Raw genomic sequence first — 16,935 nt, forward strand, 5'->3', positions numbered from 1 at the left:
CTTTGTGAAAATTAGCCCGAACAACAATTCTATAAAAGATAATTTTGAGGTGTTTTGAAAGTGTCAGTTCTTGAGAGTTTGGAGACAAAGTGTTGTTATATTTTCCACTATCAAAAAGCAATCTAAAGCAACGAGAAAGCATCAAAAGTAAAGATTTTGCTTGTAAAATTATTTTCGTTCTCATTTGTATTGCTTATATTTGCTGTGAAAAGATTGTAAAAGGTTTCTCCACATCTAGAAGGTATCCGAAAAAATAGTGATGATAGTCATTAGGATTAAATCTTGAGTGTAATTGTCTTGGGAGGTGATAAACCATATAATATCAATGGTGTGGTGTATGCGACGTCAAGTTTGATTTAAAATTTTCGCTATGCATTCAAATGATAACCACAAAATCGAGACCAAGCAATCATAGCACGAATGGTCATGTGTGTTGGTTGGTCACATCAAATATATGTGTAAGGAAAAATAAAATGATAAACTAAAATATAAAGTTAACAAGGTGACATAATTAACATATTTTGAAGATCTTACTCATATAGAAACCATAGCCTTTGACGCATTTGATGCATCACTTCTGTTAATTCATAATAGCTACCACAAATAGATATAAGCTTATAGCAACTATCAAGTCTTAGGTAGCTAATTAACTGTCCTCAGGATGTAGCACATACGTTGGATGCATGACAATACTGACGTAATGATCAGGGATCGATTTCAGAAGATAACATTTTAGAATTGATCCTACCATGCACCTTATGTGGAGCCAGTTCTAAGAGAATTGTTAAGGTAGCAGATCTATTTTTTTTTATTATTAACTCATTAACTACCTAAGCAATTACAATATCATTATAAGATGTTACATATCAAAAATTATAATCGCACAATATAATCTCTTATGGCTCTGAATTATGCTTTCATGTCAACGTAATCACTCATGGTTTTCAAGCCATGTTTTATTTATTAATTATGTTAAAAAATCGAATGCGTGTATATATATATATATATATATATATATATATATATATATATATATATATATATATATATATATATATACACGAGATTGTTATACTGTGTGTTAAATTCGTGTGCGACCCGTGTGTGACTTCCTGACCCACCACCATTGCCACCGCTCTCGCCGCGCAGTTCAGCCGCCGCCTCGTAGACCCGACCACGGTTCAGAACCGCCGGTTCGACGGTTCAGAACCGCCGATTCGACGGTTCATGGCAGGTCGACCATTAACCTTAACCACCCAACGGTTACGGTTCACGGTTCGGAACCGCCAGTTCACGGTTCATGACGGTTCACGACGGTTCGAAATTATTATATTAAAATTTAAAATGTATATAAAAGAAATATTGAAAAAAGAAAGGAAAGTCGATGTAGTTTAGTGGTGCGTATTCCTTTATCTCATGTGAGAGACTCTGATTTGATCCTCACTAACAACATATAAATATAATTTTAAAATAAATATATAAATAAATTTATTGAATAAGTTTACTAAAGATGTTGTAGTATAGTGATCTCTGTATCTATTTCTCTGTGGAATTCTAAGGTTCAATCCCCACCAATCGTGTATTATAATATATTTGAAATAAATATATAACCATATTATATATAATATCGTATTAGGTACAGTGGTGAGATGTTGTAGAATTGTTCCCCATGCGTATTAAAATTGAATTAAATAAATATAAATATAGTATATATATAATTATATTAATTTTATAAACAAAAAGCATTGTAGAACAGTGGTGATTACATGTGTTTGTGTCCCAGGATGTCATGGTTCGATCCTAGTAATGACATGTTAAATTATAATTTAATTAAATAATAATAAATATATTTTATATAAAAATGTATTGATAATATATAAAAAAATCATAAAATTTAAAAAAAATTTAAACGTTATCGGGGTCCCTCGGTTACCGGCGGTCCCCCGGTTCAAAACAACTTGAACTGTAATCGGCCCGGCATCCTACTGGGCTGGTTCCGGTTCGGCCCGGCTGACCGGGTCAACGGGCCGGGCCGTGGTCAGGTCTACCGCCTCGCTCGTGATCAACGTGCCACTCGCTGACGCTGGATTCCGACCGGATAGTGGTCGGAATCCGACGAATTTGATCGGAAACAGTCGCCCCACTGCGCGGCTACTGTTGACGACGATTGGACCGGATTCCGACCGAATCGCGATCGGAGATCGACCGAGGAAGGACCGGCGATCGGGCTGGATTCCGACGTTGATCCTTCCTCGGTCTGTCTCCGACTGCGATTCGATCGAAATTCGATCCGATCGTCGTCGATAGTGGTCGCGCTATTTCCGACCAAATCACGGCCGATCTTCGGCCATGATTTGGCCGGAATCTGACCGCGATTTGGTCGGAAATGGTGCTGCCATTGTCTACCCTATTTCCGATCGAATTTTGTCGGATTCCGACCACTTCCGATCGAAATTCGACGTCGGACGGAGCGTCGACGACTGACACGTCGATCGCGCTCGAGATGACGGTCGGTGGTGGCTGGATGGCGCGGCGAGGGCGGTGGCAACAACGATGAATCACGGATGTCATGTACGGATCTTGAATTCTTTATCGCATAACGTAATATTTCTCTGTATATATATATATATAATTTTATCAAATGAAAAACATAATAATAATAATAATAATAATAATAAATAATTCAAGTTGTATTTAAAAGCACGCATCGTCGCCGACGTCCGCAAGGAAGAAGCCATGGCTTCGCCCTGCTTTTGAGAGCGCAACTTCGACGCTTTGCTTACTACCATCGCCATCTTCTTCCTTCCTCACTCCCTTTTTCTCTCCTCTTCTCCTCTTTCCCTTCGCGCATGGACTTCGCCTCTCTTTTCCACAGACATTCTCTGCTCTCGCTGCCTCGGAATCGCTGCTTCCCTTCGTCTCTCTCCTTCTCACTTTCTTTATCTCCCCGTCCAGTCATCATCCTCCTCTCGACCATCTCGCCATTTAGAGCCCACGTCCATGTGTTGAGAAAGGAGGACGAGGAAATAAAGATTTGGCGTTGGCCGACGGATGTGATGGGCTCTGCTTTTCTATAATCACAACCAGCAGGTTGAAGAGATTATAAAATGCGAGCACGCGCGCCCTTTCTGCACAAAAGAAGCCTCTTTTCCTTCCCCTGATCCCTCACATCTCTTCGACAGTGCATGAGTGGAAGCAGCAACAGCGGAAGCTCCTTCTGGTCGCAGAGGTAGAAGCAGAGGTTCGCTTGCCCTCTTAGTTACGCAATTTTGGGTTTAATTTTCACATGATATCGTAAGTTTTCTGTTTTCTACTAGTGTTCTACATCTTCTCTGGTAAACTCAGGAACAGTGCAGGCACGTTAATGGTGGTCTGGTCGCTAGTTCTCGGCGAGTGTAGATATATAGCTGGTACATGCTCTGCGTTAGTGTCTTCATTATTAGGGAGGCACATGCATCTTTACAGGATGGCAGATGCCATTATCATACCGAAGAAGCCCAAACCATCCCCCAAGTTTGGTGATCAATGATGGTAGGCAGAATTGAAGCCGACTGAGCTCTCTCTCTCTCTCGCCTCGTCTATCTTCTTTTCGAGGGTGTTTGAAGGGAATAAAATCGTGAGTAAATAGGCATCGTCGTCGTCGTCGTCGTCGTTCTTCTTCTTCTTCTTTGATGGCAGGAGGAAAGCATAAAAATCCCACGCACTTGTGTTTTTTCTGGCGGGTTCTTGATGTCGACGTAAATCCACAGGACGAGGAAGAACAAATCTTGTCATGATCACTCTCGCTGCTCCGCCGCTGTCCTTTGCCCCACTCCTCTCGCTGCAAGCGTGACATTGAGCTCCTGCCTCCTCTGACAGCGAGCACTCGCTGTTGCGTGTGCGCGTGGACCTCTCGTGTGCCTCCCGTCGTCGTCGTCTTCATCGCCTCTCATCATTATCATCGCTGGCGTCCTCACCGCGATTACTTGAACTTCTTCCTCTCTTTTCTTTTGGTTGGATTTGGGCTCATACCATTTGCACTTTTGGGCGGGGCGGCATCACTCTGACGTCGACGCTGTAGAAATTGCTTGACAAGACCTTCGATGGCCGCGCAACAGATCACAGTGACCGACCACTGCAGCCAAGCCACTCGCAGCCGCCTTTACTGTGCCCTTCCCTTTCCGTCGAGCATATTAGAGACTAAAAGAAGCTGGAGCCTGTAATGGCTCCAGGCTACAATCCATCCATGGAACTATGCAGGACAAGAGCCTCGTGCCGTAATGCGCGAGCTTGCGGAGTCTACAGTAACCCCTCCTTTCATCTACTCTCTCTCTCTGCTTCGTGGTTGCTTGCAGGCTGGGCGGCCGCTGAATGCTGCGATTTGTCCCTTGAGTTTCTAGGAAAGCGCGACGCTTGTCCTTCCCTCTACATTCCATTCTGTAGCCCAAATCCGAGCGCGCCACAAAACGACACCATTGCAGGATTATCATATCTATCTCCTCCATCCCCATCCATGCGCAATAAAATACGCCACTGTTCCCTTTCTGATCTTCTCATGTCGGGATCCCACTGCGCCTGCAACTATGACATTTCCAAAGTGCGCCCATTCCACTGCTCCCAGTGGATCCTTCTTTTGTCATATAATATCGTCGCCCCTACCTTCTCGAAATTCTCCATCTCTGCATTTCTTAATGGAGCAGAAGGTGATCAAATGGCGTGGGTCTGTCTGTTTGATTCACGGCGACCGTTACTATCCACGTATCTATTTCCCACTGCTTCGCTTTTCTAATGGCTTCTTGCTTCTCCTCAATCCGTATTCTGGCTCAGATTGATCACCTCAACGTTTCTCAGTGCTCCTGTTTATACCATTTCTCATGTCTCTGTTGCTGCGGTCACTGCGATGGCTTCATCGTATATCCTCTTTAAGCCTGCTGGCGCACTTCTTACTTTTCGCTCTTGTTCTGTGTCTGCTCGCAGAGAGGTTTGACGAATAAATAGTTGGGTGCAATGCTAGATGCTGTAGAGAGAGAAAGGCCTTGCTTCATCCCTTCGTCGTCGCCGTTCGCCGCAGTCGCCACCATGCCCAGTCAACTCAAGGCCGAGAAGCACCTCCTCTCCAAGAAGCCCGTCCAGAGCAGCATGAAGCAGCACAAGGCTGACGTCGTCCCGCCAAAGGAGCCCAAGAGCGCCGGTCGCCGAGGAGGGAGAGGGAGAGGGAAGCCGACGGCCCCTCGGCAAGCGAAGCTCGACCAGGAAGCTGCAATTGAGAGCGTTTCTCCTCCTGTTTCGAGCAAAGGTATCGCATTTTGCCGACGTCCGGGGTATGGGCAGGTGGGCACCCGGTGCATTGTCAAGGCCAACCATTTCCTCACAGAGTTGCCGGATAAGGACTTGACTCAGTACGATGTAAGTGTGCATTTAGCTTACAAGGGGTTGCTTTTCTATGATTCTCCGATGAGGAATGCTAAATTGCAGGTGATAATCACTCCGGAAGTGAGTTCGCGGAGCACAAATAGGGCTATCATTGCAGAAATGGTGCGGTTGTATAGGGAGACTGAGTTGGGCATGAGACTTCCTGCTTATGATGGAAGGAAAAGTCTTTACACAGCAGGGAGTTTGCCTTTCCACTCCAAGGAGTTCGCTGTAAATCTTGTGGAGGATGACGAGGGAACGGGATTATCTAGGTTTAATTTCTGTTTGCTCTCTTTTCATGTTCTTGATTTGGGTTCTTATTCTTATAATGCTAATTCACATGCTAAAACTGTGGATGAGGCTCTAAATTACTGATTTTGAGGTGAAGAGTGAAGGAGTATAGAGTTAGCATCAAGTTTGCTGCTCGAGCTGACCTTCACCATTTGAGACAATTCATTGCTGGACGGCAGACTGATGCTCCTAGAGAAGCCCTTCAAGTTCTCGATATCGTTCTAAGGGAATTATCGAATCAAAGGTGCTATTTGTTTCACCCATTAGTAAATCCTAGCTGCTGTTTGAACACTTTGTGAAAATTCTGGTTGTTAGATACATATCGGTTGGAAGATGCTTTTACTCCCCAGATATCAGAAAGCCACAATGTCTGGGTGACGGTTTACAATCATGGTATGGCTTCTACCAGAGCATTAGACCAACACAGATGGGACTTTCACTAAACATTGGTGTGTATCTGTTGTTCCTATGATCACTGTGGTATATGAAGCTCTAACTTTCATTAATTATGATTGTTCAGATATGTCATCCACCGCTTTCATCGATCCTCTTCCTGTGATCGAATTTGTAGCTCAGATCCTAGGCAAAGATGTATCGTCTAAGCCATTGTCAGATGCTGATAGGATAAAGGTGTGCTTCTGCAAGAGAGTAGTTTTAGTCCATGTTAATTTTCTCTTTACATGAACACTGTAGGATTTTCTTTTCATCAAGATCACATTACATATATAAATAGAAGAATGAGAAATCTATATATTAAAGCATACCTTTATCGCCTGCCATCTCTCCGAAGGGATCAGGAACGAGAAATCAATATATGAAAGCATACCTTATTGCCAGCCATCTCTCCAAAGGGATTAGGTTATCATCTTTTTTATCTCCTTAGGATGGCTATCTATGAAGAAATTATTAGTTAAAAGTGAAGAGGAACATTTGCCATCTCTTCGGAACCTATAGGCCATGGATTAACCATCCCATAAATGGTTAAATTAGGGTTACCTTTGGCCTTTTGGGTCTAGACAAGTATCCATCTCCACATGGTGAAATGTTGTTTAACTCAATTTGATCACAGATTCTTATGGGTTAAATTTGGATTCAATTTTTTTAACTTGATGTGAAATAAAACCTTAAAAATTATAGTAAATAATGTTATCTCATAATAGAATTAGAAAATTTAGTGTAAACTTAAAAGTTCCAAGTGCAGGATAGTTAGGAATGTTTTACAAATGTAATTTTGATATTTTTTTGGCCATGTTTTGTATCCCAAGTGTCATTTAATTTTTGATGATCTCCAACAAAATTTGAGAGTTGCTTTTTCTAGATCACTATTCATAACTGGCAATTCATCTCAGATCAAGAAAGCTCTGAGAGGGGTTAAAGTAGAGGTCACACACAGAGCAAATGTGCGACGGAAATATCGAGTTTCTGGCTTGACATCACAACCTACAAGGGAACTTATGTAAGTATTTTAATATGTGCATTTTCCCATGTAATACTGGTAAAATTGCAATAAAAACAGTCTCTGGTCATTAATCGTAAAGTAAAAAAAATGATTATTTTCTACATCACACAACAGATGGCACCAAAAGTTATGCAAAATGCTATCTTGCGAGTTGTGCAATGTGATTCAAGTAGGACAAGAAGTAGTAAATCAGACACTTTCAATATATATGTTATTCTTGCCTCCTAGTTTAGTTTTACAGAAACTGATTACATGACTGAAATAGTAATTTTTCTTCAAAAATTTTGACTGGTATTTGAACAGTTTTCCAGTTGATGATCAGATGAATATGAAATCTGTGGTTGAATATTTCAAAGAGATGTATGGGTTTACAATTCAGTATGCTCATCTTCCTTGCCTTCAAGTAGGAAATCAGAAGAAAGCAAATTATCTACCAATGGAGGTAAGGCTCATCAATAATGATGTTCAATTTGCTGCGTTATTTTGTCTCTGATTATGAGGCATGCAGGCTTGCAAAATAGTAGAGGGTCAGAGATACACAAAGAGGTTGAATGATAAGCAAATTACTTCCTTGCTAAAAGTTACATGCCAGAGACCCAGAGAACAAGAAATGGATATTTTACAGGTATGTCTGTTTTAACCAACAATTTGAGTGCCATTGTTGTAGTTCTAGTGGTCATTCAATGCATTTGATGCAAAAATGTATATGATACCCAGGAGGTAGGTATTTTAAATAGATTATATTAAAATACTGCGTCTGTTAAAGAATTGATTGAGCACTTACAGTACAAGAAATGTTTGCTTGTAAAATTAAATAGACATGTCCAATTAAATGGATACTAAAGTTTCTGAATCTGTTTCTTTTTGATAAACTTGGTTTCTAATTTTGATTATTTGTTGAAAACTGAATGATTGGTAATAAGGCTATAGCATTCACTTCAACACAGATCATAGCATATTGCTTGCAATTACCTTCTAGGTTATGATATTTTAGCAGCATACTATTAGGCTCTTCGCTGGTGGCTTACTTCGGTACATATAATGTCATATAGATCATTCACACTTTAACAGATATCAAGATGTGCATCTGAGTTTATTCTGGCTGTACTTCTTGCAATATGCAGCTATTGATGTCTGAAACATAAAAGTTGATAAAAGTCAAGCATTTTTATACTTGTCAAATTTATAGCAAAAGGTTAAGTGTATTATTATGCACTGACTCTTTATCTATGAATATGTCAAGTCCTATAGATTAAGTTGCAATATAATTGTAGTAATTGTCCGTAGAATGGTTGAAATGCAGCTCTTGTATGTTATATCCTGTCCGACCAACAACCATTGGATTCTTGGTGCTAGCTAATCATTTGTTGTTTGTGTCCAAACTTCCCTTAGTGTATTCTCATTTGTTAGTTAAGTCGATTTACATGTTTATCTGTGCTACAATATGCTTCTGCATCTTGAATTATGTTCTCTCTTATTCAGTGTGCGGTACTTTTCTTTCTCAGACAGTTCGTCAAAATGCTTATGAGAATGATCCCTATGCAAAGGAATTTGGAATAAACATAAGTGACAAGCTAACCTCAGTGGAGGCCCGAGTACTTCCTGCTCCATGGGTAAATGTTGCTTATGGAATTTTTTTGATCTAAAAGTTACAACTTGCTCCGCCTTTTTTGTGATAAATAACTCCATTTCATTATGCAGCTAAAGTACCATGAAACTGGCAAAGAAAAGGAGTGTCTACCTCAAGTTGGTCAGTGGAACATGATGAATAAGGTCCATTTATTTAATCTTACTGCATTATCAAACATTAGAGTGTCCTCAGATTATCAAGTAAACATACATGCTCCTGTATGTTGATGGTTGAATTTTGTTGTTTCGATGCAGAAAGTGATCAATGGATGTACAGTACATCATTGGGCTTGCATTAACTTTTCTCGGAGTGTTCAAGAGAACACAGCTCATAGTTTCTGTCAGGAGCTAGCACAAATGTGCCAAGTCTCTGGAATGGTACGATTTTTTGGCTTCACTTTACATTTATTTTCTTTTCAAACATCTTTAGTATAATGTAACTGCATTTTTCATCAATCAGTTGTGATCTACTTGACAAATATTCAAGGGCAATGACATAATTAGCATGATTGTGACTCTTCAGGAATTCAACCGAGAACCAGTAATCGCAATTCACTCTGCTAAACCTGAACAAGTGGAGAAGGCCCTAAGACATGTATATAATGCAGCAACAAACAAACTAAAAGGCAAAGAGCTTGAGCTTCTTGTAGCCATCCTTCCCGATAATAATGGTTCTTTATACGGTAAGCACTCAAATTTTGCATCCATATCTCCGCCTTTTGTTTGAGCTTTGGAACCATGTTTTACATAAAGTTTCATCTGCAGGCGATCTTAAACGAATATGTGAAACTGACTTGGGGTTGATCTCACAATGCTGTCTAACAAAGCATGTGTTCAAGATAAGCAAACAATATCTTGCGAATGTCTCACTCAAAATTAATGTCAAGGTACTTTTGAAGCCCCATTAAGCTTCATGAACTAGTGACTATCAGGTGCTTTCAACAAGTTTACAAGTTATTTACATATTCAACCTTATGCTAATGTTATCTATGTTCTTTCTGTAGATGGGAGGAAGAAATACTGTACTCCTAGATGCGATAAGTTGGAGAATTCCATTAGTGAGTGATATTCCGACGATTATATTTGGAGCAGATGTAACACACCCTGAGACAGGAGAAGATTCTAGTCCATCTATTGCTGCTGTAATAAATTAAAATCCTGTATCACTTAGTTTGTGCACATTCATCCATTTTCTGTTTCTCCTTATTTCAGGTTGTTGCCTCTCAAGACTGGCCCGAAGTCACAAAATATGCTGGATTAGTATGTGCTCAGGCTCATCGACAGGAACTGATTCAGGATCTTTACAAGACATGGCATGATCCCCAGCGTGGCCTCGTTACGGGAGGCATGATTAGGTTTGCATGGCTTTGATCACATTCTCAATGTCAACCTAAATTCTAAACTAGAAATTGGTTACTCCACGCGAGTTCTGCGTTTGGTGGTTATGATCTGTATTCTAGTTGTGAAATCTTATGTCTAAATTAGCAAGTTCATTTAACCCATCAGTTTTGTCTAAAGCTTCTCAGAATCAGTAATTTCAAATAACTTAATAATCAAAACAGAAGCCAAACAGGTCTAAATGCATCTATTTTGCAGGGAACTTCTCATATCTTTTCGCAAGGCAACAGGACAAAAACCATTAAGGATTATTTTTTACAGGTATCTGCTTGTCAATCTTCCTAGTTTGAAATAAAAAAAAAATCTGTATTTAATCAAATACACTTTAGACTTCTAAATCTTTTCCTTGATCAAAACTGCAGGGACGGTGTTAGCGAAGGACAGTTCTATCAAGTGTTGCTATTTGAACTAGATGCTATTCGCAAGGTTAGCATAATTCAGAGTACTTATTTATGCAAAGTTCTCTGAAATTGCTGCTAATTATTTATTGTTTTCAGGCATGTGCATCATTGGAACCAAATTACCAGCCTCCGGTGACGTTTGTGGTGGTTCAGAAACGCCATCATACGAGGCTATTTACGAACAACCACAAGGACAGAAGCAGCACAGACAAGAGTGGAAACATCCTACCAGGTAATTCAAGTATACAACAAACTTTGCATCTTTTCTGAGTCATGATTATTTTGAAAAGAGAGATTCTTTTGACATACCTTCCAGATTAAAACAAGAACTTTCCAACTTTCGACTGCAGTAATTAGACTTGATCGAATGCTGATACTTTATTCGGCAGGTACTGTGGTTGATTCCAAGATCTGCCATCCTGCCGAGTTTGACTTCTACTTATGCAGTCATGCTGGAATACAGGTCAGGCACCTTGAAAACTTCTACTTATCCTGGCATGCTTCTTCATGCTCTGCATAAAACCAGTGGCAAGATAGGATTTTCAATAGTAAAATCAAATATACTACGAAACGATAGCTTGGTTGTTTTTAAGCCTGTATTACAATCAGAGGTTACTTGAAGCTAGAGTCTCTTACAGTTTTCTTTGCAGAGATAGATTATAGGAATCGAAAAGATATGGATTTTCTGTTTGCCTTCTTGGTTTTGCATAATCCCTATAGCAAGAACTTGTAGTCTGTCTGCACTCAGCATTCATAGTTTTCAAGTCACATGGTTTGCGAATGCTTAGGGAGGAATGATCGAAAAGTTTAATGCTGTATTTGGCAGGGTACTAGTCGACCAGCCCATTACCATGTTCTATGGGACGAGAACAATTTCTCAGCAGATGAGATGCAGACTCTTACAAACAATCTCTGCTACACGTATAGTTCTTCTAGTGGAAACTCATCTCTCACAATGTGTGATTGATATGCTTACCTGAAAATTAACTTGTCATTGTAGGTATGCCCGGTGCACCCGGTCTGTATCTATCGGTAAGGATCTTCTATGTATCACAGAGATTTTAGGATAAACAGCTCGGAAAACCTGTTTTACCAATATCGAAGAATTCTTTAGCCAATGAAGCATAGCACTTCTCTGATACTGAGTTCCTCTATTAATGATCCAACAGTGCCGCCTGCCTATTACGCCCATCTAGCTGCTTTTCGAGCTCGGTTTTACATGGATCCAGAGGTAACTGAAAGTCCACCGCAAAGTATGCACCAGGCAAATGGATCCTCTGTGAAGCCCCTACCTGCCTTGAAAGACAAGGTGAAGAGGGTAATGTTCTACTGTTGAGAAAACAGTGAAGAATCTATGTAAATCAGTGTACTTGTAGTGTAGAGAGGCAGCTTATGACAATTTTCAAGTATTCCAGGTCCTAACTAAGCCATGAAGCTGTGGAAGGAACTGTGTTGTGATGTATATTAGTCGATTCGCTCGGGAATGTAACACGAGTACTAGAAAGCCAATATTTGAATTCTTCTGCTTACAACAGGAAAGGCATGATCTTGTTCCATTTGATCGCGAAACTGGTGGCATCGAAAGTAGATTCGGTAAACATTTGGTTTGTGCTCGTTAAAGTGTTTACATAACTGCAAATGCAGTAGCAGAGATTGCTTTCCTTGCTGCAAACCCAAAGAAGCTGATGAGCAAACCGAAAGCACAAGACAAAGTCGCTGTAAAGAAGGCAATGCACACTGAACCAGTCCCCAGAGCTTGGTGTATAAACCATGAAAACATCTGTGGGAGTTTAAGGTGGGATGATATGAAGCTTTAGTCTAATTCAAATTGACAACAATATCTTAAAAGTCTCCTAAGAAGCTTGGATAGGGTTTAAAAATGCTCCCATATTTTATCTATTTTTAAAAAATGCCCTTTAGAATTAAAATACTTCTAATGTTTTTATTTTCTAGCAGGCAAAATGTATATTTGAGAGATATATTAATAATAGATTTAGAATATATTTTGATATTAATAAAATTTAACGATAGAATATTAAATTAAACGAGCCCTCATGATTATCTATATTGTCAAGATGGTAGTGCAACTTCAATTAAAGTTGCTCCAAGAAAGTTACGAGATGCTGTTTTAATATTTTTTAATAATATAAATAATTAAGAGAATCCTTTTAATTTTATGCCAAATTTAAAAAAGATTCCTAAACTTAGGTGAATTATCAAGTGAATTGATACATTCCCAAGTATGCAGTTCAAACTATAAATTAAGTAACTATTTGGGGTCAAACAGAAATGTGTCCGCATAATGTGGGTGGATTGCAGTGTTTCATATAAAAGGAGGGAGGGACTTAGGCCGCCGTTTATTCTTCTCTCGAGAATGACACAATTAAGCAGCAGTGCGAAAGGAAGCGAGCAAGCGAGGTAGCAAAAGAGTTGCTCGCGTCGATCGAGATCCTCTGCATCTTCTCGCCTCCGCCACGGCCCACGGATCATCCTCGGGGAAGAAAGCCGGGTTGAATCTGACACATGGAACTGGCCCGATCGCCGATGACGCGCTAGCTAGTAGCGGGGAATCTCGCAGGAAGGGGGAGCCCGATCGGAAGATGAAGGAGAACGGCGAAGTCGTCCCTGCCTGCCGCCGCCGCCGTCGGAGTGGAAATTCTCCCAGGACAACGAACGGCGGGGGAGGAAGTCCAGGAAGGTACGGCCCTTTTGATCTCCTTTTTAGATCGGTTCTTGGTAGTGCTAAATGAGTTTAGGGTTTCGCTAGTTTTTTTTTCTTCTTGCATTCCTGACGTATGATCGTCCAATTAACTACTTGTTTCCATTTCGTTTTTTGTGATAGTGAACTGTCTTATTTTTGATGCTTAATCTTAATTCTTATCAATGATGCTACATCATTTGTGACGTAGAAAACCAAAATCATTTGATGGAGTGACGTATTGAAATGTTAGATATTAAACAACTCAGGTATAATCGAGTGCAGCTGTTCTTTAACTAACTCAGAATTGCAATTATTCGTTCTTTCAAGACATAATTGAGTTGATTATGATTGAACAAAATTATTAAAATAAATAAAGATCATATCTCAATGAAGTTAAGACAATATCTTTCTCTGTCATGATCAATTATAACTTCTCGATATACCTTCTCATAAATGATCGTAAGATTGATTGTATAAGATAGCTTTTACTTTTTTATTGAAGTGCAACTCTCTTTTCGTCATCACCAACTACAATTTTTTAATTTATCTTTTCATAGATAATCGTAAAATTAATCATGTAGGATGGTTGAGATGATAAATTTCAACTTTTATTAAAGAGTGTGATAGTTAAATTAATTACTATGAAACAAATTTACTAAATAAACAAAGATTGAATCTTCTAGAGTAGTCAATTATATTTTTTTAATTTATCTTTAAAAATGATTATGAGGAAATTCCAAAATGGCGGATTCTACCTTTCAGTATATCTTTTTACTGAAGAAGAGTGTAGTCTTAGAATATTTGAATCTTAGACAAGCCAAGAATAATTGAGTGCCCTGTTAAAATGTTAGATATTAAACAACTAAGGAATAAGCCACATTTAACGAGGTGAGATTAATCTTTGCACGTTGCCTAAGACTGAAATATTTTTTAAAGTTGACTTACATATTTTTTTACATGAATTATGCACACTTCATTCATCAACATTAGCAAACTACAGTCACTACCATTTGAGTTTGTTTATTTAATTTATATTTAAATATCAAATAAACATATATAAACTCTTGCTAAACTGTATGCAATTTACGACCAAGCTATTTATTTACAGCACAAAGTAGAGAGGTTAAAAAGTAAACCAATAGAACTCAAAACTGAATCAATGCTTATTGTTTGCAAATTAGAATCTAAACATTTGAACTGATGGTGACCTTTATGCCGACTTTTTTTTTTTTTTAAGTTTCAAGCAAAATAATGACAGGAACAGCTACCATATAATCACACCAATTATCTAATGAATGTCTCTTTAGGTGAAAAGGCCGAGTGTAAATGGTTCTTTAGTTGTTGAAGGGAAGATTTAATGCAAACAGATCAAAGTTTAATAAATTTAAACATAATTCCATCCATAAAACACTCACTAAATAAATGTTGAAACTAGAAAGTTCACAGAATAGTAATATCATAGGAGATAAACTGCTAAACTCAAGCTGAAAAAGTCTTCATATTGAACAAATACCAACAAGATTACACCTTAGCAACTATCGAAAAGTAACAAACACAAACAATTACCAAGCAAGATATTGATAGCTCATTTCTTCTTCCCAGCCTTAGCAGCATCTCCTGCCTTTGTCTGAAAGTTGAAAGATAAAAAACAGTAAGCATCTCTAGTGAGTTTTATTTGAAAATATTCAAGCACATTTTACTTGGTGTGCTTTAATGAAAAGAACTATGAGCATTTATTCAATACTAGAGAAGTAAATTTAAAACATTGTAAATATCAGATTGGGAATTACCTTCTTAACGCCGCGGATCTTCTTTGCCCTGTTTTTCCTTTCCTTCATCTGCTTCCTGGATTTCTCTACCTTAGTTGCAAGGCCATTCTGTATGACCACAATTTCCACAACAGAATCAATTAAAAGTAGGAATGAAACAACAAACATTAATGAATTCTAGAGAATTAAAAATACTTTAATTCTAAATTGTAGATCGTGTAAAGGTGAGAATTCTGAGACATGTTTTAAGGTTATATAAGCATCTTCCTTGGACTTCTGCAACAACTATGTTTAGCTTCGCAATAACATTCCCCTCTTACCAAGCATCAAGAGATATAGTAAAACCTAGGCAAGATCTCCAATGATCCATATTCCAACTAATCCCTACAGTTAACTGTGGACAATAAACTTAACAGAGAATCACTAAAAAAATCAGATTTTGTGAACAAGATTGAAAACCTATCAGTTTTCTTCAGTCATTCTTATGGCCCTATCTAATGGGATAATGGATAATGTTTGGTTGTTGTTGTTGTAGTATATCCATTAACTTTTGAAACAACTGACGATATTGTAAAGCCTAAATTCAATCTCCAATCATCCACACAAGAACTAGACTTCCAACTAACAGTAAGAATCAGGTGCTACAAGCAGATTAGAGTAGAAGGTATGATGCCAGGATCATAAGTATCACGATCAAGATAAGCTTCTGGCGATCACGGGATGGAGAGAGAGAGAGAGAGAGAGAGAGAAGCATACCCTAATAAGCCGATACTTGGGCTCATACTTCTTTGCATTCTCAACAGTGTCATAGATCAAACCGAAGCCGGTGGATTTGCCCCCTCCAAAGTGCGTCCGGAATTTGAACACGAAGATTGTGTTCGCGTCCTTCACTTCATAGAGGCTCGCCAGCTTTTCTTTCAATTCCGCCTAAACCACACAAACCAGAGGGAGGGCATACACGCTCAACTCCAACAACAAGAACAGATCCACTACAAAATCGAGGCGAAGATAAAGCAAAGACTGTACCTTAGACACATTAGCTCTCCCAGCGTGAAGAACATCGATGACCTGAAACCAACCGAGATATATCACAAAACTGGTCCTCCAATAATATAGATGAACAGAGAGAAATGGGGATTAAGAAACAAACGAATTGCTTCCTGGAAAGGAGGCGATTGGTCATAAATTTGCGAGTGCGAAGGGTGACCGCCTTCGAATCTGCCATTTTCTCCTCCCTCTGCAGCGAGAATCGCCTGCGATGGGGACTTCTATAAACCCTAAATAAACGCAATGTCGATGTTATATTGCAGGCCGCGATTGCTATTTAGATAGAATCCCTTTAATGGGCCGAAAGATTGACCCATGAGTTCCACAATCACACACTGGCGAATCCCACAATCTCACGAGCAACGCTTGATTTTTTTTTAAAATAACCCCTCATCTAAACTTGTATAAGCATTTTATGTTGTGTTACTTCTTGATAGTGCGGTATCTCTTCGGCAAAAGATAGAATCCGCCATCCAATGACCCCACATAATTGATCTCACAATCATATGTGAGGAAATAAATCAAAAACTGTAATTGACTACGACGGAGGAGGATATTATCTCAGATTAGTCAAGATTCAATTTTATCCACTTCAACAAATCTAGTCTATCGTAACTAACTCATGATAGTTCATAAATAAATTGATTAAGGAGGTACCAAAAAAAAAGTTAGTCAATCAACATAGACTTTAAGTTAGAACAGCCAAAATCTAGAGAAACTTGTGGAATCTGCCAGTAGAATCATGTAAAATTGCATCTTTTTTCTAATCCAGAATACTGCTTTCATGGTCAGATACTGGAACAACATAAGGCAGGGAATGAGAAACCTCAACCAACAATCCATATTTGT

General features: G+C 39.0%; 2 protein-coding genes across 2 annotated transcripts; one reads left to right on the forward strand and one right to left on the reverse strand.

The window, feature by feature from the left end:
- Positions 1 to 3,164: 3,164 nt before the first annotated feature.
- On the forward strand, positions 3,165 to 12,016 carry LOC141814173 (protein argonaute PNH1-like). The gene is made up of 23 exons (XM_074702125.1): positions 3,165 to 3,229; positions 4,957 to 5,385; positions 5,455 to 5,663; positions 5,780 to 5,926; positions 5,998 to 6,131; positions 6,203 to 6,312; positions 7,032 to 7,138; positions 7,445 to 7,583; positions 7,650 to 7,766; positions 8,647 to 8,754; positions 8,843 to 8,914; positions 9,026 to 9,148; positions 9,294 to 9,453; positions 9,536 to 9,657; positions 9,775 to 9,912; positions 9,983 to 10,125; positions 10,367 to 10,429; positions 10,531 to 10,594; positions 10,666 to 10,801; positions 10,959 to 11,032; positions 11,396 to 11,490; positions 11,570 to 11,601; positions 11,739 to 12,016. Exons 2-23 carry the CDS (start codon positions 4,987 to 4,989, stop codon positions 11,903 to 11,905), a joined length of 2,859 nt encoding a protein of 952 aa, XP_074558226.1. The 5' UTR covers positions 3,165 to 3,229; positions 4,957 to 4,986; the 3' UTR covers positions 11,906 to 12,016.
- Positions 12,017 to 14,669: 2,653 nt separating this feature from the next.
- LOC141814282 (small ribosomal subunit protein eS24z-like) lies at positions 14,670 to 16,309 on the reverse strand. Its single transcript, XM_074702220.1, has 5 exons — positions 16,190 to 16,309; positions 16,066 to 16,107; positions 15,796 to 15,966; positions 15,061 to 15,147; positions 14,670 to 14,897 (listed from the first exon to the last, which is right to left on the reverse strand). Exons 1-5 carry the CDS (start codon positions 16,262 to 16,264, stop codon positions 14,856 to 14,858), a joined length of 417 nt encoding a protein of 138 aa, XP_074558321.1. The 5' UTR covers positions 16,265 to 16,309; the 3' UTR covers positions 14,670 to 14,855.
- Between the last annotated feature and the right edge of the window lie 626 nt (positions 16,310 to 16,935).

Source organism: Curcuma longa, chromosome 21, assembly GCF_044706935.1.
Source record: "Curcuma longa cultivar G26 ecotype Majalengka, Jawa Barat chromosome 21, ITB_CL_G26_1.1, whole genome shotgun sequence".
Taxonomy (NCBI): domain Eukaryota; kingdom Viridiplantae; phylum Streptophyta; class Magnoliopsida; order Zingiberales; family Zingiberaceae; genus Curcuma; species Curcuma longa.

Bases quoted from the DNA above. Each gene is read 5' to 3' on its own strand.
- LOC141814173 (XM_074702125.1), top strand. From the start codon at position 4,987: ATGCTAGATGCTGTAGAGAGAGAAAGGCCTTGCTTCATCCCTTCGTCG. The intron at 9,913-9,982 runs GTAATAAATTAA...TCCTTATTTCAG, and splicing joins CTAGTCCATCTATTGCTGCT to GTTGTTGCCTCTCAAGACTG. The intron at 10,595-10,665 runs GTTAGCATAATT...TATTGTTTTCAG, and splicing joins AACTAGATGCTATTCGCAAG to GCATGTGCATCATTGGAACC.
- LOC141814282 (XM_074702220.1), bottom strand. From the start codon at position 16,264: ATGGCAGATTCGAAGGCGGTCACCCTTCGCACTCGCAAATTTATGACC. The intron at 15,967-16,065 runs GTACAGTCTTTG...TGTGTGGTTTAG, and splicing joins GGAGAGCTAATGTGTCTAAG to GCGGAATTGAAAGAAAAGCT. The intron at 14,898-15,060 runs GTAATTCCCAAT...TTCAACTTTCAG, and splicing joins AGATCCGCGGCGTTAAGAAG to ACAAAGGCAGGAGATGCTGC.